This window comes from Halyomorpha halys, unplaced genomic scaffold, assembly GCF_000696795.3.
Source record: "Halyomorpha halys isolate HHAL.00 unplaced genomic scaffold, Hhal_1.1 Scaffold472.1, whole genome shotgun sequence".
In the NCBI taxonomy this organism is placed as follows: domain Eukaryota; kingdom Metazoa; phylum Arthropoda; class Insecta; order Hemiptera; family Pentatomidae; genus Halyomorpha; species Halyomorpha halys.
The window spans coordinates 546,768-569,669 of NW_027111148.1; the positions used below are offsets into that span (position 1 = coordinate 546,768).

Consider the following 22,902-nt stretch of genomic DNA (forward strand, 5'->3'; position numbering starts at 1 on the left):
TTTTCATTCTGTTAAATACACATAATATATGAGGTGCTGCGCATCTTCAAACCAGCCTTGTAATTTAACTGATTTTAAAATAAATCATTTCAGTTCACGATGATCTGATAGAAAAGGAGGTTGTAATATGGCAACCCATTTCGATTTTTTGATTCAGGAAAAAAAAATACCTACTGATAAGACAAAGTTAAAAAACTTTTTATGAAATCCTTTGAGAGCAGCATCCTGGGACCTAAACATCATGGGGGTCTATGGTGAAATTAGATTTCATATACACACACACCTTCTCCTTTAGAGAAAAAATGGAAAATAGATTTAGCTGGTTTAGTAACCGTGTATAAATAAACAACCTTTTTTTTTTTTAATTTATTTATCGACAGTTACAACTGTATTTACATAAAAATACATCTAGTTAATTTGATGTAAGATTATAATGTTATGACACTGACATCTAGAGGAACTACTCACTGGTAATAAATTTATTAAATTAACAACTTAAATATTATTATATGTCTTTCATCAATCAAATTTTTCATCTTTCAATTCCTCGCATTAAAAAGATACTTCGAAGAAGCAATTAATACGAAGAATGGCGAAGGTTTGGGAATAACCTTTGACATTGACACCTGTCGGTATCTCCTTGTCCAGTGAGAAAATAAGATCCAGGGTCTCACTAAATATAGATCCCAGGATGGTAGTTTTCCATTTATCTTCTCCCCATCTAATTTCTGTGCTTGCTTGAAAATCAGGAACAATCTTCCACAATTACGTAATCCGTATGAAAAAACATAATTTTCAGAAGAGAATTGTATTCTCAGTGAGATGGGATTGCAAATTTCTGTTATAATTCTGAATAAAAACCGTGTTGAAAAGGTTAAGGACATTGGGGGAAAATCAGTATTTTATTTTTTTTTACTACTCCGCGGTATTATCCTCTGGGTCAGAGTGGTCTAGGTTTGATTTGGTTCACTGTGGACGAAGTGGACTATTCTGTCTGCCCTGGACGAAAGCAATAAATATTAATTATTCGGGCAAAATAAAATTATTTTTTTCTTGATAAAAAATATAAGTGGTTTTTAGTTTTAGTTTTCTGAAGAGTTTATTGCCAATATAATTACAATTTCCTGTAAATATGTGAACATATAAAAAAAAAAAATTAAAAGAAAACAGCATAATATACTAGCCTAAGATTTATTTTTGACATTGTTCAAGTTTCAATAAGCATATAGTTTAAATATGACAAATAAAAATAATTTTAGAGAGTGCAAATATCTATTTGAAAAGTAAATAAGATCAATTAACAAAAAGTACAAGAGAAGTAACCATACAATCAAGAAAACATGGAAATGATAGTAAAAGTTACAGAGCAGAATTTCTCATGTCCTCCACCGATAGCGCATTTGTTTGCCCATCATCTACAAAAGTACTCATAGACGAATTATACTATCTATTTCGTCCGTTTTATCAATTATGTCCATTTAGTCCAGAGGATTGGACAAAATGTCCAATTTTCTAACAGATGGTAAAGCTCCTTGCAGTAAAAGGAGTAATATAAATTAAAAAGGTAAAAACGGAGTAAAAGTAATAAGACAGAATAAATTATAACTTCAGAATTCAATTACAATATTTAACTGTAATATATAATTGATAATAAAATGTCATATGGTCCTCAAAAACCAATTTCATTTCTTGTTAAATTGATACATGAACAAGATGAACTCCTGAATTTAGATAACATTTAAATCTACTTTCAGAAACTTAATAGGAACATAAATGAAATTTTATAGCACAATCTGTTCGTCTCGGTTCTGAACATTGATTAAAAATAACCGTGTAATATTTAAAGCAATGCATGCACAAAGATCAAAATCGATATCTTTGAATTTAGTCAAAGCAGTTGGGGTTTTTCTTTTTAAAAAGTTTTATGGGAGTTTTGATGTTTGATATTCTTTGGGAAAGTATATTTAGATTATACACCAAGCTAGAACAACCTAAAGGATGGATAATATCGATAGAAATCAGAATGGCTTGCATCTGATATCACTAGCTAGTCTCGAGAAAGGAGTAACAAATAATTAAATCCAATTAAGAAGAAATAAAGTTGAAAAAAAAAAAGTGTACTATGAAATCTTAAATTCAAACTCATTTCTCTACACGGTAACAGAAAGTATTATAAAGTTATAAGACAGTAAAGAGGAACTACTTTGTAGTGCAGTGATATACCTGCTGAAATAGCCATCAGGAACTTCCGCTGTTATTTGACCAGGTTACTTTGAGCCTCCCAAGGTTAAACCTTGCAGTATACAATGTTGTACCGTTTCTACAATGGCCATGGATTCCTTCTTGTTTTCCTCAGTCACATTTTTTTTTTTTAAGATCTATTTCATGCAATAAAAAGATATCTTTTTCCTAGATAGGTGAACTAGTGATCATATTTCACTTCGGTAGTTAATATCGTAGAATCAATTCCAGCGATTTATTTATGATGTACGATTTGGTAAAATAAATCCTAAGGGGACACATTAAGAAGTGATATTGACGGATTATAATCAATTATAGAAGATTTTATACTTTTCGTAATTTTTTATTGTTTTGTTTGTTTCAGAGCTAAGAGCTGACAACTAGGCCCATTTTTTTATCCTGTATAAATCCAGTTCATTTTCATCCCAGCTGATTACATAAATGTAGCAGATATCTATACTATTACAAATAGTTCCAAGAAATATTTAACATTGAATTTATTAGTGGTTTGCTAAATACCTGTGCATTTGGACAGAAATCAGTTTTTATCTAGAAAAAATCATTTTTAGTGTTACTATGTGTTTAATCTAATTAGCATTCGAAACTGTTGAATTGAATTGAAAAGATAGCAAAGAAAGCCTGTAGGTTAGATTACACTGAAAATGTATCAGACATGAACGCCAGTAACTCGCCCATGTTTTCTTAATCTCCTCCTCTCGTTTTGTAGTACCGACCGTGTGTTATCATCCGTTCATCAAGTTCATCAACCGCCAGAATATGCAAGGTTGTACCAAACGTTACCACATAGCAATGTTCTTATTCAACCTTTTTTAGATATTTTATATACATTATACTGCATACTCCTTGCGTTTTTCATCCTGCACATACGTCACAAATCTTTTCGCAGTTAAATGCTGTAATACAATCTAAGGCCTTATACAACTGGCGTCGATTACGTCATGAATGGTTTCCCTCACCTCCTCCCAAATACTGTAGTGCATTACTTCATATGTAATTTGAATCAAAGAAATGTTAGGAACGTTTTTAGAGGGTGCTCCTACTTTGTCCAAAAGTAAAACAAAAAAGTAAAACCTTAATGACATAATAACCTCCCTCCCGCTTCTTGGCGTAATGAATAAAAAATAATTCCAAATACATTTCTCCTCAGATATTTCACTTCATTTTGTTGGACATAAACGGTGTTTTGTAAAATAACTATAACTACAGCTCCATTTTTTAAAGATTCATTTTTTTTATAAAATCTTCCTAATTTGTTCTTACTTTATTTTATATGAAAAGCACAATTACTTTTTAAAGTAAATAAGATTTATGGGATATATACTATAAGAATAGCATTTTTTAAATTAAAAAAGAAGACAAAATATTATTAACTAAGTTTCTAATTTTACCTTGTTTTGCAATTCTGACCGATTTTCTAGGATATTTTGGGTAGCAGGGTGATACAGAGGCAAGGCACTGTGCTACCAACTCCAAGGACCAGGATCTTAGATTCAGTTTCCAATTCGGCTGTGACAGATAGTAATTTATTCTTTTACTGTAGCCGTGGGTCAATCCTGTGGATTCTGAAGCCCATCCAGCCTCATAAAGTAGGAGCCATTAATTTGGGAAAAATCTGGCGGTTGATTATACGAAAAACAGTACTTCCTTAGAAAGTACCGAACCCCTTACCCTTCATGGGTTGCAGCGGTACATATTATTATTAATAAACATTAATTTAATAATTATTTTTCACATTTAAACAAAAGTTTCGTGCCACAATAGTATTGTTTCGAACAAACTGTTCGATAAGGACAAAACCTGTTCAAACCATCTACTGTATTTTGGTTATGTATTAATTCTTAAAATATTTAGGTGATTTGAACATTTAATAAAGTACCACCCATTTCCGTAACCTAAGAATAGAGTTAAGCTAAATTTTAACTATTAAATATTAATAAAGAAGATTTAGCAAAGATTTATTATCATTATAAAAAGAAGATTTATTATTATAAAGTTTTTTATTAAAAAATATGGGCTTAATGTGGTTCAAATTGGCATTCCTTAATCTTTTTGATAAATTGTTGATAATAAAAAATTAATCCCACTAAAAAACAAACGATCACAATTGAAGTTGCTTATGATAACTAAGATTTAACTTTTACTATAAAAAAAAACAAACACATTTTCTAAGTTTAACTATGTTCACAGAATAACTTGATCCTTTCCTTTAAGACAATCGTCACATGTTTATTAGCTTTTTTTAATTATTTTTTTCCCTTTCCATTTCCATGGCCATTTCTGATGACGGGGGATTTTCTACAGGTTGTCATTTTAAACCTACATATTTGGAAAAATGGATAAATGAAAAGCACCTACAGAGCGTAGGTTCCTTGAGATCCCAGTTATGCAGGTTACTTTGTACAAACGTCACAATTTTTTGTCAGAACATATCGTTTGCATATTTCACCTATTCTACTTTAGAATAATTTATTTTTCACTTATGAAATTATAAAACGTGTTAATTTCATGAAATTTTATCGATTTATGATATTTCCTGCAGCCCGAAGTACTTAACGATATAAAATTAAATCAGATCACTCTAGGTATTCCTCAAGGTAGTATTCTCGGTTCCATCCTCTACACAGTCTGCGCAGCTGACATACCAACCAATCCTAACACTATCCTCATCACGTATGCCGATGACACACGTGTGTTCGCAGTTCATAATTGTATCCTTAACTCTCCAATGTCACATCATAACCCTCGAAGAATGGTTTCGAAATTGAAGGATAAAAATAAATCCCAACAAATCACCTTCACCCTTCGTCGTAAACCTACCGACTGCCCTACAGTATCCTTAAATAATGTTCACCTTACCCCTGCCGAACAGATTCGCAATCTTAGACTAAATCTGGAAAAACGACTAACTTGGAATTCTTGAAAAGACAAGAAAATACACGTCGATTTTGACTGATACAACACCTACATAATAGATAAATGGTCTAAACTTTCAATTCTTTACGAAAGACTGATCTACATTACAGCAATTTCTGCACTTTTCGTATGAACTTTCTGGACATACGGAGTTGAGTTTTGGGGCTCCACTAAACCTTCGAATTTCTCTTATATCTATTCCTTACAATCCCAAATCCTTCGTAAAATCTTCAATTCTTCCTACTTTATCACAAATAAAATCATCCATAAAGACCTTGATGTTCCATATGTAACTTATCTAGCCCGAACCGGATATCAATCCTTCCATTCTAAACTCCCTAACCATCAAAACCTTCTAGTTTCTAACCTTGCTTCTTTTTCTATTCCTGACAATCCTCCGAGGCCCCTGAAAGAAGATGGCCACGAGACCTGCTAATGTAAAACGTCATCAGAGCGCTACCAATGGGTAGTTTCTCTACACGCCAAAACCATACAATTTTCGAGATGTATTTTTGTGTAAATACAGTTGTAAATGTCAATAAACAAATATATATATATATAAAAAAAAAAAAGTGTTCACAAAAGTGTATAAATTAATAGTATTACTTAAATGCTATTTTGGTTTGAGTTTATATGACGACAAATATCAAATAGATGAATATCCTTAATTGATTATCGATAATAGTTGCAACATATCAATTAACAAGAGAGACATTGAATCCTGAAGTGGTATAATCAAAAAAATTCCAAAGTATCAATATTTATTAAATAATCTGAGTATTGACTTGCAAAATTTGAACAATATCTTGTAATTCACATATCAATTATTTGGTGATTGAGCCCCTTATTGATATTTCAGGATGACGAAGGAGGCAATCAAGGACATATGTAAGAAGCATAAACTGTACAATACCCCGCACCTTAACGATGTGCTCTACCTCCATTACAAAGGCTGGTAACAATGCATTTAGAACAATAGACAATAGTAATGAGGAAGTTGATTGTCACACCTTTTGAAAGGCCCATGCCAATATTAAATCAAGAAAACATTGCTTCAAGTTCATTAATTTATATCATGTGATATTAGTACATTATAATTATTAATGGTAGATGTATAAGGGGTATTCATAATCTTTTTTTAAACATGTTAGATGAAAAAGTTGTTTTGAATGGAGAAATATTTCCTTCTTTTTGAATGTTAAAAATATATAACATTTGACATTATCGAGAGTCTGTTATAAGAGGCATGCTAAATTGAGAATGACATCACCATTTTGTCTGTTGTCGTTTTGAAAGGTTAGTTGCTTGTAGTTCATGTTTGGTTTTTGTTTAGGATGTTTTTAAAACTTTATTGTATAAAAAAAGAATATATTACATAATATTGTCTTTATATCTATATTATTTTGTCGTTTGCTATATGAGAGTGTTCAGAATCATAGTGGACTCCCATCTTTTATTCCAATTTAATTATTTTTTTGGTGAAAATTTGGTTTAATATTAACTTTGCGTTAGTAAAACTAATACATTTTTAAAAGTAATGAATAAAAATAATGAAATTCTGGAAGGTTTTGGAAGGAAAGGTTAAAAAGTTGCCAAAAACATCCGCTAGGAGCTCCTCTATTTTTAACAAATAACTTGGATTTTGAATTAGCCTGCTCACAATCCTATACTTATAACATTTAGCATTTTGCAACTTTTTAAATTTAACACATTATGAATACTCCTATTATTGACCCTAGATATTGCAAATGAGGTTAAGGAGGGGTTAGTTAAGGGTTCAGTAAAAAGAGAAGGCACATAGCAAGTGTAGAATTTTTTTAAATTATTTATATTCCCCCCCTTTAAATATAATGTTAGAATTATATAAAAAAAAAATACTACATGCTATTACCATTAAATCTATATCAGTTCGTCCTTTGCTGTATGAGGCTTTGAGAACCACAGTGGACTCCCATTTTTCATTCCAATTTAATTAATTTTAATATGAAAAACTGAGTATAACATTAATTTTTCGATAGTAAAACTAATACATTTTTAAAACCTGTTCCTTGATAACAGGAGTGTAGAGATGAATTTACATTAAACTGAACTAGTCTTAAGCAGTTTGACAAAAATTTATCAAATCTTCTGCAATGACAGTTTTTCTCAAATTACGGCAAGTGGGTTGGTCCACTATTGTTCTCAACGCCAACGTATATCTTTTATAAATTTTATATATTTGTTTTAATGTAAAATGACGTGTGATTGTGCTATGTAGGATGAGAATAGGCCAACACGAAACTTAAATAAGTGTTCTCTGGTGCTTCCTTTTTAACTACTACTAGTTTTCCAATTTACCATGGCTCAATAGTATGTTTGTATAAAAAAACAAAACTTATCACACTCATCTAGTGGATGGTGTTGCTTCTTGTGGAATGAACAATTAGTTGTATGCAGTGATAAATAATATACTTTTATTCATCTACTATGTGAAGTATTATCGGAAACGGAGTTTTAATCATGTAGTATTTTTTTGGTGTTCTTTGTTATATTATTACATTGCTGTCGAAATGAGTTCACTAAATGTGGTGAGATTGTGCCATACTTTTTTGTTTGTTCTTTTTATACTTTCAATACAGAACTGACCATTTGGGGCCCGAAACGGATTTATTTTTATAGCACCCTACAAAAAAAAACTACAACATTCTCGTTTAATAAAAAACATATTACTTTTAAATAAATAAAAAAATATTAAGAAATAACATGTTTTTTCCTAAAAAATATCCAAGATTAATTGGAAGTTTACTAATGCTTCAAAGTATGATTTCTTAAGATGTGCAACAAGTTAAGCGATATTAACTGTAAGGAGAAATAAGGGTAGTCTAATTGATGGGGTGAGATTTTATAGCAAATAAAAGATTGCTCGCAACACCAACCACTTAAATTTTCTATCTGCTTCGAAATAAACTGAAGTATGTACCTTCCTTCACTAAACGTATCCGAATATGTTAGTAAACACTGAAATGATGCAAAAAAATAAATAAATATTCTCGTACCGGTACAATCATTATTTTATTACATTATTTTACGCTCTTCATCTTTAATCTCTAATTTATTTCTCAATATTTAGATTATAATTTTTCAATATGATATTTTCATTATATAATGATAATAACTTTTATATATTTTTGAACCTTATACTACTATAATTTTTCTCTATTTATTTGGATGATAAGGTGCATAAAAACATCTTTAGTTCATTTGACAACGTTCCGGGGTGTTTAAGGTAATCTATTCCCAATAATTGTACCATTCTGTTTTAACATCATATTAATATTTCAGGAAATTACCTGAATATTGGGAAAGTACCCAGAAAGATTTTTTTTAAATACATTACAACTAAATCTTCGAGTAAACAATCAAGATAATAATTTATTTATAATAATAATAATTTATAACTATAGTTATGATATATTTTTTATATTCTTCAATGTAATTCATAACTTACCTTTATTTATTTATTTTTTTTTTTTTTATACTACCATTGTACCTTTCTTCTTCTTAAGCCTAAGTTAAACTGAAACATTGGCACAGATTGAAAGAATTTTTACACTTGCGTGTTTTCCTTCAAGATCTAACTCCCGAGCAACTTCTTCTAGGTAATAATTATTATGATACATTGTTGCTAACTGTTGGATGGAAACTTCCTCGACTAATGATTTAGATAGATATCACTGCTTCCGGTAAAAAAACAATTAAAAATAAACAATATATATACACACTACACACAACAAAGCTAGATTAAAATATTCCCGTTACATGTAGTTTGAAATAATATTATTTTAAACTGGTCAAGAAACCCTCATAAAAAATCGTATTTAAATACAAAGTAAGCACCCGAAGCTCTAGGCATGCTTAGTTATTATTATATTTAATTATTTAAAGTAGAAGAAAATGAAAAAGTATTTACATGAAGTATAATAAAGTAAGTTTATCTAATGTTCCATCAAACAATGATGCATACCTCTAAAAGTGGTTAAACGCGTTGAAGGATATAAGGCGCATGGTGTCTTCGTGCAGACGTTTGGGTAGATATTAACCTTACTCTAAAGTTCGATCAAACAAAGCACTCATTCAGAACCCCCGGGTATTAACAAAATATCAGCTACATCTACCTATCTATGTTTCTACCGCTAACTAACCACCAAATCATTTAAGGGTTAATTAATAATGTTAGTTTTAAGTTTAGTGTTTCATGGCTGAAGGTGAAACATCATAAGTAACAAATATTTTACTTTTGTAAACCTTTTCATTTTTCAGTTACCATATTTTACAATGGAGCGCCTCATTTCATTAACAAATCATTAATTTTGGCCTATTTCATTTAACAAATCGTCCACCCATCTTATCTATTCCTCAAAAAAAGGAGTTAGCTGGCAGAACAAGTTAAGTTTAAAAGGCGGGCTTATGTGCCTTTCAGGGGAGTGGCAGAGAATTATGAGGAAGTTACGATGTTACGAGCCACTTACTGACTGCCTTCTATTTTAGTTTTGATTACAATGGCAGATATTGCTATTAACCTCAACGTAATCCTTCCTATAGTGGGCGTGGCCTTTTTGGCTAAACTTTTGCTTTGAAGAAGAGTTGGATTATGCCACTCCCCTCAGTATTTGTTTGATAGAGACAAACACCACCGAAAAGCATCAACAGTTTAAGGGGAAAGAAGATGCACTACTTATATTAGAATCATAGAGAGAAAAATACTTTTCTCGAAACAATAAAATAACAAACGAGCAGTAGAGTCAAAGAAATAAAGATAAGACAAACGACTTTTACAATTAATGGATTTTAACAACTGGAATAATTATTTTTAAAAATAGATATATTTATAAATTCTGTTCATCTGTTTACGATTCCTGGGGAACTGGATGGATAGGTTAAACGAAACCATTATAAAACATTTTTGACTGATCATTGCTGTTCCTATACCTCATTTAATTGAGGAAGTAAATTTAACGTTTTTTATGAGTTGAGGAAGAAAATGCCATTCATTTGCAAATTAATGGATTAATACCGTTATAGATTAGCTCTGCCACGGCTTCATTTGTTTCGAGCAGGTGGCTGACGAATGAAGACATATTGCGAGGATGAGAAGCAATTTGCCAAGTTTCCGGTAAACACCGTTATACAAACAAATTATTCACCTTTCGTTTTCGATTCATTGGATCTTGACAGCTCCGTTTTTAAATACTAGACAGGTCCAATCACCTTCTTAATAATAAATGAAAAAAGTACCAAACAAATTGACAAAGGAAAACAGCGTGAACAACGCATTAACATTCGAGAGGAAAGCCTAGATACTAATTTACTTACCCTGTTGAAAATTCATCTCAACAATCCTTAGTTTTAATATATTTACTTATTTCGCACGAATAAATTTTCAATTATACAATAATCCAGTGGCCCTTATTGGGTCAGGCGGAATAAGTACATAAACAAATAAAATAAACCTGGCAACACTCTATTAAAGCCAGAGGATGTGCTGATAGCAATCTTTGGATTAAACGCTTTTGTGTTTGTTTATATGGTCTCGTGTAGCGGCACGAACCATATACTATGTAAGGACTCTATTATTTGCCGTTACTCAGAATAAAATAATGTTTCTCCATTATTTTTTTATTTTAAATATACTACCGTCAAAATATCTGTTAAAAGAAAAATCTTATCTGAATGGACATTAAAGGTAGTGAATTTCAATTCCAGTTGGGTTTTTGGGAAATGTTAATTAAAAAGGAACCTATTTTATTATATACTCATGATTGTCTCATCATTCGGCTTCGTCCGCTTACACCAAAAAAACGTGTCAAAATTCAAATTTGAACGCTAACAGCACTTTTCACTGACAGTATTTATTTATGGAACCCTGAGATAATTACTTGGTGGGAGGAGGCAAAAATCTTAAATTTCCTAACAATATTGACCGGATATCTCAAATATATAAAAATATTTTAATTTCTCAAACTATTTGGCGAAATATTTCTGCTTACCGGTTACGAACGATAATACCTGACAATAATCATTTATTTTTTATTATAACACAACATAAACTACCCAATAGACTGGGAGGGATAATTTAACCTTCAATCTTCCGTGGTCGATAGAGAAGAAATTTTCAAAGTAGCAGCATTGTGGCTCACCATCACCAAGCTTCCATTGCATTTTTCTATGGAGACCTCCCGCTGCATCTTCCTTATTTTCTGAGTCTCACTTCTACTCTCCTAGAGTCCCTTTGTTAGCGCTTCGAGCCCCTACAAACTCACTTCTTATTCAACAACATCCTTCTTAAAGATGAGATCTAGGGACATCACTCCGACTGACAATGCGTAAGAGCGTTTATATGTTGGCCAACCTCCTCCACCAACAGGATCGGCCTAGCCTAGTGCCAGGCTGTACTGCTCATCCAATAACATTTTGATCACTGTATCTCAAAAACAATTTCCATATGAAGTTGGTGTTAGAATTTTTGAGTCTAGAGTGAGGAAATGAAATGTTTGTCCCTGAAAATGGCATATTAGCTGAAACGTAGAACATATTTTTCACAAATTAAAATTAGTGAAATAACCTTTAAATTAAAACAAATTGGTCAAAGAAATCTGGCAATTTAATTTCTTTAATTTGGTGATTATTCAAATGTTCCGAAAGTTGCATAGTTTTTTGAGTTATTTAAATAGCCGATAAAAACGTGAAACAGTTTCTGTAAAAGTTTTTAAATTCAACACCTGAAAATGGACGGACCGTCCGAAACGTCGGATAAAATACTTTGTCTATGTAAAATTAATATGTTGAAGTATGAAGGATGCTAAATTACCCAGAAAGAAAAAAAATCAGGAAATATTGTCTTCCAAAAATAAAACTTTTTTTTCTTTTTTTACTATAAAAATTACCCAATAAATATCCATAAAATGTTTTTCAAACTATTTTTTTAAATAGGCTTTACAAAGATAGAAAACCTAGAAGAATACACGGGACTTCGGTGCCTCTGGTTGGAAAACAATGGAATAGGAAAAATAGAAAATTTGGATCAACAGACAGAGCTGCGCAGTCTCTACCTCCAGAATAATCTAATACAGTGTATAGAAAATTTGGGAACGATGTCGAAGCTTGATACAGTCAACTTGTGCCATAACAGCATCAGAACAATTGAGAATCTATGTGAGTATTATTATTTCAATAGTTTTACTATCTGAAAATTCATTAAGGCTCATTGTAGAATGAAAAATTCGAGGAAACTAGAATGAAAAACTACGTTATTTTTATGAATTGTTAGGTTGTACAAACATTTCTGTAATATCCCATGAAAAAATCAATTTTTTTTTAAATAGTTTCCACTATTGCATCATTAAAAAATAAAGTAATATCAGATGATAACCCAACTCAAAATAGAAAGAAAGCAATAATTCTTAAATTATGGCCAAATGGAGCAAAAAATAAATTTATTCAGATTTAATCTGAATTCAAAGACAAATAGATAAAGTATTTATGTAAATGTAAGGTTTTTTTTTCCAGTTATATTAAGGCATTTAATTTTCAATTATATTAAGATATTTAATTTTCTATTATATTAAGGTATTTAATTTCTATTATATTAAGATATTTAATTTTCAATTATATTAAGGTATTTTTTTCAATAATAACTAAGTATAAACTAAATATAATAAATTTCAACTTTTATTTAAATACATTTTTATTTTATTTGTCTCCTTCTCAAACAAAGTTACATTAATTATTAATATTTAATAATTTCAGGGGCAACTCCTATAAAAATATAATTAGGCATTACAGTTAATTTATACTTATATATGCATACAAATATTCATGCTCTCGAAGAATAATAAATTAAAAATCATTTATATAAAATTATTAACACACAATACACAAATGCACATTATTTACATTTCTCAGAAATATACAAAAAAACCATGACATATTTAACCTTATCAAAGAGAGAAAAGCTACAAATCACATTTAGAAAACATGTATCGAGACTAAAAGTTGAGTTTTTGGGCTATACAAACAAATAACAATTTAAGATCCAATTTTATGGGCACTGAGAGAATTTTATATAAGTAATTTGGGCAAATATTTTTGATATGTTTAACTATAATACGAAATCATTAGCCACCTACAAAGTATGCTCCTGGCTACGTGCCTACCACATTGCTTCGCTTCTAAAAGTTTTGCTTACTCATAACATTATTGTTCAGTCAGATCCCGATAAACTGAAGCTTGATTATCCACGACTTAAAAAAAAAATATTTTTTTATTAGTACACACACCCAGCGCTAGAATTAATTGTAACTAGAATAGCTAAAAAGCAACGTTCATTCAAAAACACCAGATCAGCAACTATCTAAGAGTGGTAAAAGTAGTATAAGTCAAGAAATGGCTGAAACCGACATAGTTCTATCCTTCAGAGAACTTCGATTAAAACATAAAAACGTACTTATCATGAAGTTCAGCCAATATTCGATCTACTATCAGTTATCTTAGTCACCTTGATAATCTGGTTAACAACCTATTGATCAGAAACGGGTCGTTACCGGATTTTTACTAAACTTTTGGGTAAATTTAAGTTACATAAATCTTAGGTTTACTGAAGATAGGTACAATTTGCTCTTAGTATGACATATATTCAAAACATTTAACAGTATGTAAAACACTTAATTTATTTAAGCCATTTTCTGATTTATACTATTATGACTCATAATTTTGTTTGCTAAGGTTCTGCTAGGGTGTAGTTTGTTATCCTAAGAATTCACCGACGTCTACCTACGATTTAAACGATAATGAACAAACAATAAAATGTAGCAAAGAACTAGACACTGCCACATTCGTAGAAAATCGGTCGATTCCATGGATAATCGGGAGTTCAATGTAACATGACAAACATGAATTAAGATTAATTTTGTCAAACACGAAAACATTCTTTATTATGTAAAATAAAATGGTATTCTAATTCGTTTTAAGCAGATGTAAATAAAAAGAAAATCTTAAATGCGTTTCTCTTAAGGAAAAAACCTTTGCGTAACAAGAAAATGCAAAATACGCCTGTAAGTCACGCAAGAGAATAAACAGGGTTATTTTCCTTATCCCATTAATTCAGCGTTTGCCTGCATTGTACATAACGATTTAACGGAGTTTGACAACCCATGTAATATAGCAGCGTTGACCACGTGGCTTACTGATCTACGGTTGAAAATATGAATGATCCTGATGCTTACCAAGGTTACTTCATCAAAATCGACAATGAATCTTCCATAAATTCTTTAGCAGACTTTTTCAGCTAAATTCGTGATACAGTGTAATCGTGTAGTGGATGTTACATCTTCCACATAGGGGCGTGGGATACATTACAAGTTATCCCCGACGATAGACAAGGCTTTGGCCGAATCTGTTCCCCTGAACTGCTCGATAAACTCCGCCAATTCCTTTCCCGAAATATGACCTATCAATCCACCCCCACCTCCCTGATAGAACTTTCAAAGTAAATCATAATCTAGCCTATTCATCTCTCTCTTTGCTCAGTGTGCCGGTGTTCCTCAACGTAGTATCGTAAGTCCCATTCTATACAGGGTTACTACAGTTGATATCCCGACCCATCTTCCTAACAACATACTCTGATAATACACCAGCTATCTGTAAATAATGAGCCAACTGCTATACCTCGAACTCTGCAGTCACACATATCAATGGAAGACTGGTGTCATAATTGAACCGATCAGACAACTTTTATTCTCCGTCATAATCCCATGACACCCTCCACTACAATATCCTTTTTTAATGTTTCACTAATACCTGTTGAATAGATCCGCTACTTAAGACATCTTGACAAGATACTTACCTGGAATCCCCATACTAGACTGAAACGACGAGAAACTGCTGGTAGATTTCGATTACTACAACATCTACTTGCCAAACGCTTTTAACTCTCCATTTACTACAAAAACTCATATACACACACAAATGATAATCTGACCTGTTTGGCCATACGAAAATGAGCTTTGGGGAATCATCCAACCATCAAATTCCACCCGTATAAATCCTTTATACTCTTATTTACGTCTGAAATAAATTAATCCATAAAGACATAAAGATCCCATTTGTTGCAGATTAATTCTAAAATCTTTACCCTCACACATCCGATAATTCTTAACCTTTCATCCCTAACTATGTATGATAATCCTTCGAGGTGTCTGAAAAAAAGAGGACCACGGAATCTTCTAGTTTAAAGCAGTGATCGAAGCGCTATTATTGGGTTGTTCCTTCCCAAGATTATCATGTGTTCAAATGTCAATAAATAAATAAAAATGTCGTCACGCATTGCAAAAATGCTCCCTTCGCCTCTCAGCAGTCTTCCAAAATCAATTAATAGGAGTTGTAAAATCTAGGATGACTTAAAATAATTATATTTCGGTTTTGCCCTTCAATCGCTTCTTCCTCAGTATCAAACATACTACAATTCTTTGATTCGGGAATAAAAAATTCTTTATTCACCTTTTATTCTTTATCAACCTTTCATTTAAATAATCTTTGCCTGACGTTAATTTTTCTAGCTTGAGAGGTTTTTGGGTATTTCAAAATATGATTGATTGTTCTCTAAAATCTTCATCCTGTACCCACTGAAGTATTTAGTAAATGTTAAAAAAATTTTCAGGAAACGTGTACATTCTTATATAAAACAGTATTAGGTCATTGTAAAAATAAAAATAAAGTTCCAGCATATTACCTTTGTACCTGGATGGATCGATGTCATTTTCTAAGGAGTTATTATTATCTGTCTTCCTTATTATCGTCATACGGATGATAGGAAGATCGAACCAATAAATCAGCTCGACTAAAAATCTAAAATTATCTTTTTGCAGCTTCATTGGAGCAATTGAACACGTTGAATATCAGCCACAACCACATCGAAACGATAGAAGACCTCCAACACTTAGGAGATTGCAAATCTCTGTCGGTCTTGGACCTCTCTCACAACTATATTCAAGATCCAAACGTTATTGAGGTATTTTTTATTTATCTTGATTTTGCTAATTATACTTGACATGATAATATAGGAGTGAGGGGTAATGTCGTACACTTAAGTATCTTTTTTTTTTAACTTTCCAAGCTCAGATCATTTAGAGAATCATCTCATTCTGTCAAATGTTTTTTCCCCTATCAATGTTATGGTTTAATATTTAAAATAATCAATTAATTTCAATTTATTGAGATTTGTTACAAAATTTTCAATTTGAACGGTATTGCTCCCAACATCCAATTCCTAGCAGTGTATTAAAAAATACAACCAATACATGTAACAAATAAAACGGCTTAAACAGAGTTTTCTCAGTGAGCATTTAAGAACCACTTTCAACGAAAGTAGTCAACTAAAGTTTAGAACAGTTTCACATCCACTGCAAATCACGCGTCGAAACCATAGGTCTTTGTTTTTCCAAACTCCCCACAGAGGACCCCATGGAATCCTAGTCAGGAGATATTCCAATGTCACGACAGCAGTTTGTAGGAAATTCGTTTGATTAATTGACATTGTTCTTTTTCATCTGATTTTGTACAGTACTGCCTCGCAACGAATGGCTTCATAATATCAATCCTAAACCAAATACCATGCCGATTAACTGCTGTGATTCAATGTTTAAACCTGGCTTAAGATAGGCAATTAAACACACTTACTTTAAATAATGTTACTATTGCATCATTTCATATGAAATGTCCGTTTTTATTGTTTCGTAAATTCAAAGTGGAATTGTGCCGTTTACTACGTTGAGGTTTACAGATTATAATGAGCCGTTATTACTCCTCTCTTTTTTTATAATATTTACTATCATTACAATTAATTGCACATTGGTTAGTATTCCATCTAATATGACCATGGAAACACGCGATTTTCGAATATATTTATTTTTTTATGTGTTTAAACTTGGCCAATCAGCGACCCAAGCTGCAAGAAACATTAACACGACGTTCGAAAAAGGGTGTTGTAACGAACGGACCATTCACCCGTGGTTTGAAAAATCTTTGACTGGTGACACAGATTTGGCTAACCAAGCCAAAGGACCAGTAATTGACTGCAATAAACTTAAGCTTACTGTAAGAAAACCCTTTCCAAACTGTTAAAGGACACAGCACTACTTAATACAAATGTATCGTCAGTTTCTTGACACTTAAAGACAATTGATAAAGAAACAAAATGGATACCTCATGAACTTCATGAACGGTAGCAGTTGAAGTATTATGAGACATGCTTTAAACTGCTTACTAGGGGGAAAACGAGCCTTTCCTCGAAAAGATAATGACTTGTGGTGAAAAGCGGATTGTGTTCTGTGTGGAGGTCAATGGCCGGAATGCATCAAAAGCTTGTCAAAATACAACCTGCATTAGTTAGTTGGAAGGAACCTACCAACAGACAGTGAAGAAACTAAACGAGCTTACAATGTCCTTCCACACCCATCGCTTTCGCCAGATTATCTCATATAAATTTACATCTGTTCAAAAATTTGAACAATTTCCTTAAAAGTAAATTTTTGAAAGTTATTCTCAAAAAAAAAAATTATATTCATTTCTTGACAAAACATAGCATGTATATCTTGCCTCTATACTCCTGAATCACTGATTTTATAACAAAAGTGGAAAATAAAATAAAAAGTAAGTCAAACGCGTCGACTTGATAGAACCTCATCACTTGTCAGAATATGATTGGATTTCTTTCACTAAGAAAAATTCGCAGAAATTTTTAATCCTTCCAAAGAACTGGAAAAAACTGTGCATGGTATTACTCCACTATACGGTAATAATCCCCTCTCTTCAACATGTAAATGACTCATTTGTAGCAACTACCCTCTTTGATCATTGGATACTACTTGGAAACTCAAGGTGCCTCTACACCTTTGTCAAACAATGGCAAATTCGTGCATGCGCCAGTATGCTATATGTTTGGGTTATTTGGATTGGCTGGTACAAGCTGACCTGAATTTGCAGCCAACTGCTGGGTGTAGATTTTTGAAAAAAATCCAAGAGAGCTTGTACTGCATCCAAACATTTGCTTTCAGTTTGCATTGTTTTAGAACATTCAGCAAATGAATATTGATACTCTCCGTGTTTTAATCAATTAAAGAATTCCCTCAACCTTTGCATTCAATCCTCTTGTTTAAGATTGTATGTTTTAAAATTCTATCGATTTGGCGTAAATGTATTGTTTGGAATCTTGTTAATATCAATATAATCTTTAGTAGTTTATTTTTGACCTAACATAGGGTCTAAATAGTGAAGCCATAATGTGTTTTTATCTGATACTGTATCCAAACTAAAGTTCTTTGAAAAATGTGAGAATGTTTTCTGTAAACGATTTCATTATTATAAGAACTCTTGGGCCCACCCTGAGAGGGGCAGAGGGAGGTGGCTGCCCCTCTTAGAAGTAAAGAAAAATTAAATTTTTGTTTGAAGTAAATACTAATTGTAATAAATAATAAAGCACTGTTACAATTATATATGATTTTCTTAAAATTTTGGTTTCATACATGATTGAATATGGCTTGCCCTCCTTTAATTTTGATCACGGGTATGCTCTTGTAAAAAATATTCCTTATTATTATTGATTTCTGAAGAAAAAATAACAAAACAAAAATATATTTAATCTCATAAATACGAGGTTTTTAAATGGATACTTTGAACTGTATTACAAATTTGATAAAAGGTAAATATTTACTTGAATTGAAGGAGTCAATATACAATCAAATATGGACTACCTATTATGTTGAACTACCTAATTAAATTTCATAGTCGGATTGCTAAGTCAATTGAAAACCACTTCTTGCTATCAACGACGAATTGAACTAACAAAAAGTAATTAAAAAAAAATTCATGTGTTGCACTTGGTGTATTTCTCAAATGATGGGTAATTTTCAACGAAAATACTCTATTTAATGATATATTTAATTATCAAGTCATGGCAATGGTAATTCAAAACTTGCTAGAGAGCCGCCCAGGAAAGGAAAATAAACTTATATTTTCTGTTTCTGAGTGACTTGTGAATGTCACATAGAATTTCTGTGCGGCCAAAACATTTTGAAATCTCAAAATTTATTAAAATGTATATGTTTTAAATTTGTTTAAAAAAATGATTTTTTTCTGGTAGCCATTTTTTGAATATCCTATAGCCTGTTCTAGCATGACAAAAAAATTATTGAAATAATTTTTGTAAGATTTCAATTAAATCATGAACACAGTAAAAACTTCATTTTCAGGATATGAGTTAAAATCAAGTTAAGATGTATTTGAATGCAAAAATTGTACATAGCAGTAAGAATTATAGTGCTGATGGCAAGTAGAACTTCGTAAAATTTTGTAATAAAATAAATTTATCATGTCTATCAGAAAGTGTTTACTATGTGTATACATCACAGATGTATTGATACTTGGAAACCATTTCATCCAAGTAGGACTTGAAAATTATCCATTGTTTGAGAATCAATCTTTAATTTAATTGATGTATAATGTATTAAATTTTTTTTTGGTTTAACATAGTGTGAATAAAAAAAAAAAATGTTACAAACTTTGATATTCATTTATTCATAACTGTAGCAATCAGTAGAAATTGTTTCTTTTATGCAGATTTTTGGAAAAATGGATTCACTGAAAGTATTATCGCTTATGGGGAATCCCGTTGTGGGGAAAATTAGATATTACAGAAAAATCATCACACTGAAATGCGTAAGTGCCTTTGATATTTTCAGTATCCATTTAAAATAATTTTATAGTATTTATATACTTAATACATTTTTATATTCCGTTAGAAAACAATGAATATATTCATATAATTTTGAAAATTAAATACTATCAATAAAATATAAACAAAAAATAATAATTTCCTTTCAATTCTGTACACATTTTCATAACTTTAGAGTTTCAGATTATTTAAACATACTTATGATGCATAAGAGCTTATATATAGACATATTAATTTAAATAAACTAGCTTATCTCAACAAAAAAATTAATATGATTAAGATACTAACAAACAAAAGCCTTATGGACTTCAACAAATTATATAGGTATTTTATTTATAATTATGTATCTTCTTGTACATAACTGATATTGATATGGAAATCTGATTTGTACTTGTAGGATCTATAGTAAAACCAAGAAACCCATTAAATTTTGGGGTCAAATCATTAAAGGATATTCGAGTTCTAGGTATCAGATTTTATGATTTTTTCTTATCTTTAATTTTCCAAAATGCTCAACTTCAATATTCGCTTATTATTCAGTATAGTCTTTCCTCTAGGAATAAAGTTAAAACATTGTCTATTAAGTGTAATGTGTACCCATAGAGGCTTGTTCTTAATCTTCAAAGCCTTCCATACACCATGTTGAACTTCAGTAATTTAGGAGATTTCATTCTGTTTCTTGTTATTTCGATTACACCATTTATTATTATTATTATTATTACTTCTTTATTTATTAATATTATTTTTTGAGGTGAGTGCATCTAAACTGATATCATTTAATCATTAATTTTGATTTAAAAATTATACTTCCATATCATTAAATTTTCATATTCAATTTTTTTTTAATTATGCTTCGTTAATTAATAAAATAAAAAATTTTCCAAACTTATCTCAGACCAAAGAGACAGGATGCATGGCTAAATTTAGTTGTGTTATCATGCTGTTGAGGTGGTTATGTTAGATCTGACTCCAATTGACAATATTAGATACTCTTGACCAGAAGGCCTGGACAATGTGTGTTCAAGATAGGTATGGTAGTTTATTAGGAAGTAAAGAGATAGGAGGAGACAGATGAGTGCCAGCCATAAGATCTCTAAGGATGGTAACCTCATCCTACAGGGTACTATTCCTGTAGGTCTGAAGTAGAAGGAATGCAAGCCCAAAGGGTAGCCAGCCGCTGGGCCATGCAGGAAGGAAACTTCGTTCTATCGGGTACTATTTCTGTAGATACAAAGGGGTATGCAAGCCTGGATGGTAGATAGCGGCTGGGTGTTACGAAAGTATAAAATGTATAGGAAGTAGGAGAGATCCAGAGAAGGCAGAGATAATTATATCTCTAGATAATTATAGTTTTGGAAATGTATATTGTCTATTAAGACAATATACATTTCCAAAACTGCAGCACTATAAAGTAATGATCCACTATGTAAATAGTTGTCCTCTACCTCCTAAGGAAGTATTTCTCATGAAGCGATATTTCACACTGAGACCTCCTAATTTCGGCCTACTCTTGTCTCTGGGCTATTAAAAGAGGTACTACGTGTAAGACGTTAGCTTTCAATGGATCTGCAGATTCTATTGGAATCTTTATTAATTCAAATGATACATTTTTTAAGCTTACAATATCCCTCTTGACGTATGATGATACAACAACATAATGTAAATAAATACTTTAAAACATAATTTCAGTTTATGTTCTAACACCAAAAGAAGTTTCTGGATTATTATGAATAAAAATATGTGTTTATTGTATTCCTTTGGTAATCATAACTAAGAATAGATTTCATTTCAGCCACAACTAACATACTTAGATGACCGGCCAGTGTTCCCTCAAGACAGAGCAGCAGCTGAAGCTTGGTAAGGAATATGAATAAGTATAAAAATAAGACCAATTTGCGGTTAGCTTAAAGAAAATCAATACAAACATCAATATTTAAAATAGAAAAATTACTCTCGGTTTTCTGAAAATGAATTAAGAAACGGATTAAGGAAATAGGAGAACAGTACCTATAGTGCTGATTATGGTCGCAATAATTTTTTTTTTTTTGTTCTACAACTAATCTATATGATTTTAATAATCTCAAATAATCAAAAATTTTACAATAAATTTCGGCATTATTTATATTTTCAAGAAATAACAAAATTTCATATTTTTCACACCCTACAGATGAATTGAAATTGAAGGCATGGTAATTTTTTACTTCTTCATTACCAACCTTGTCTTTCATTCAGTAAAACAACTGATCATGAGTGCCAAATAATGATACTAATGGCCTCTCTTAAATTTTATATGTTTAAACTGTGGCAGTAGAGAACAAATATTACTGAAAGTCCACGTCATATAATGTTCTCTTTTTGTGTTTTATTTTTGTTATGTTCAAATTAAGTTTATTGCTCATCATTAATTAACAAACCTATGAGTAAAGTGTCTTTTCTAATTGTAGCTGTTATGAAAATTAATTAAACAAAATATCAAAAATAATTTAATTGGAAATATACAATAACTATAAACCCTTTCTTTTAAATTGTATAAAATAAATTTGTGTATCTTATCAAATTATAAAGCGATAATTAACTCTACAAATTACTACTTAGATACTTAGTACCAAAATAGATATTCATGCACTATCTTACCATATTCAACAAAATAAAAATCTATTCTAGGGAAAAAGGAGGAGAAGAAGCAGAAAAAAAATCTAGAGAAGATTTTAGAAAGCTGGAAGACCAAAAGATAATGGATAGTGTTAATGGTAAACTAAATAATAATATTTATTTTTAAAAATATGTAAATGTGTATTTATATGATACAAAATAATATTATATTTCAACAGCCTTAATGCATATGGTAAAAAAAAATCGTAAACGTAAAGAGGAGGCAGAAGAACAATGGAAAAAAGAAAAGGAAGAAAGTGATGCAAGTAATGTTGAAAAAGAATCAGACCAGGAAGACGATGACAGTGGGG

General features: G+C 31.0%; 1 protein-coding gene across 1 annotated transcript in view; it reads left to right on the plus strand.

Annotated features, from left to right (window-relative positions):
* Positions 1-22,902, plus strand: part of LOC106683177 (dynein axonemal assembly factor 1 homolog) — a 28,165-nt gene that overhangs the window by 2,020 nt on the left and 3,243 nt on the right. The window contains exons 2-8 of the mRNA XM_067049218.1: positions 6,035-6,126; positions 12,145-12,366; positions 16,077-16,219; positions 19,825-19,923; positions 21,732-21,796; positions 22,604-22,689; positions 22,771-22,901. Coding sequence (XP_066905319.1) covers positions 6,035-6,126; positions 12,145-12,366; positions 16,077-16,219; positions 19,825-19,923; positions 21,732-21,796; positions 22,604-22,689; positions 22,771-22,901 — 838 coding nt within the window. The remainder of the gene's footprint in view (positions 1-6,034; positions 6,127-12,144; positions 12,367-16,076; positions 16,220-19,824; positions 19,924-21,731; positions 21,797-22,603; positions 22,690-22,770; position 22,902) is intronic.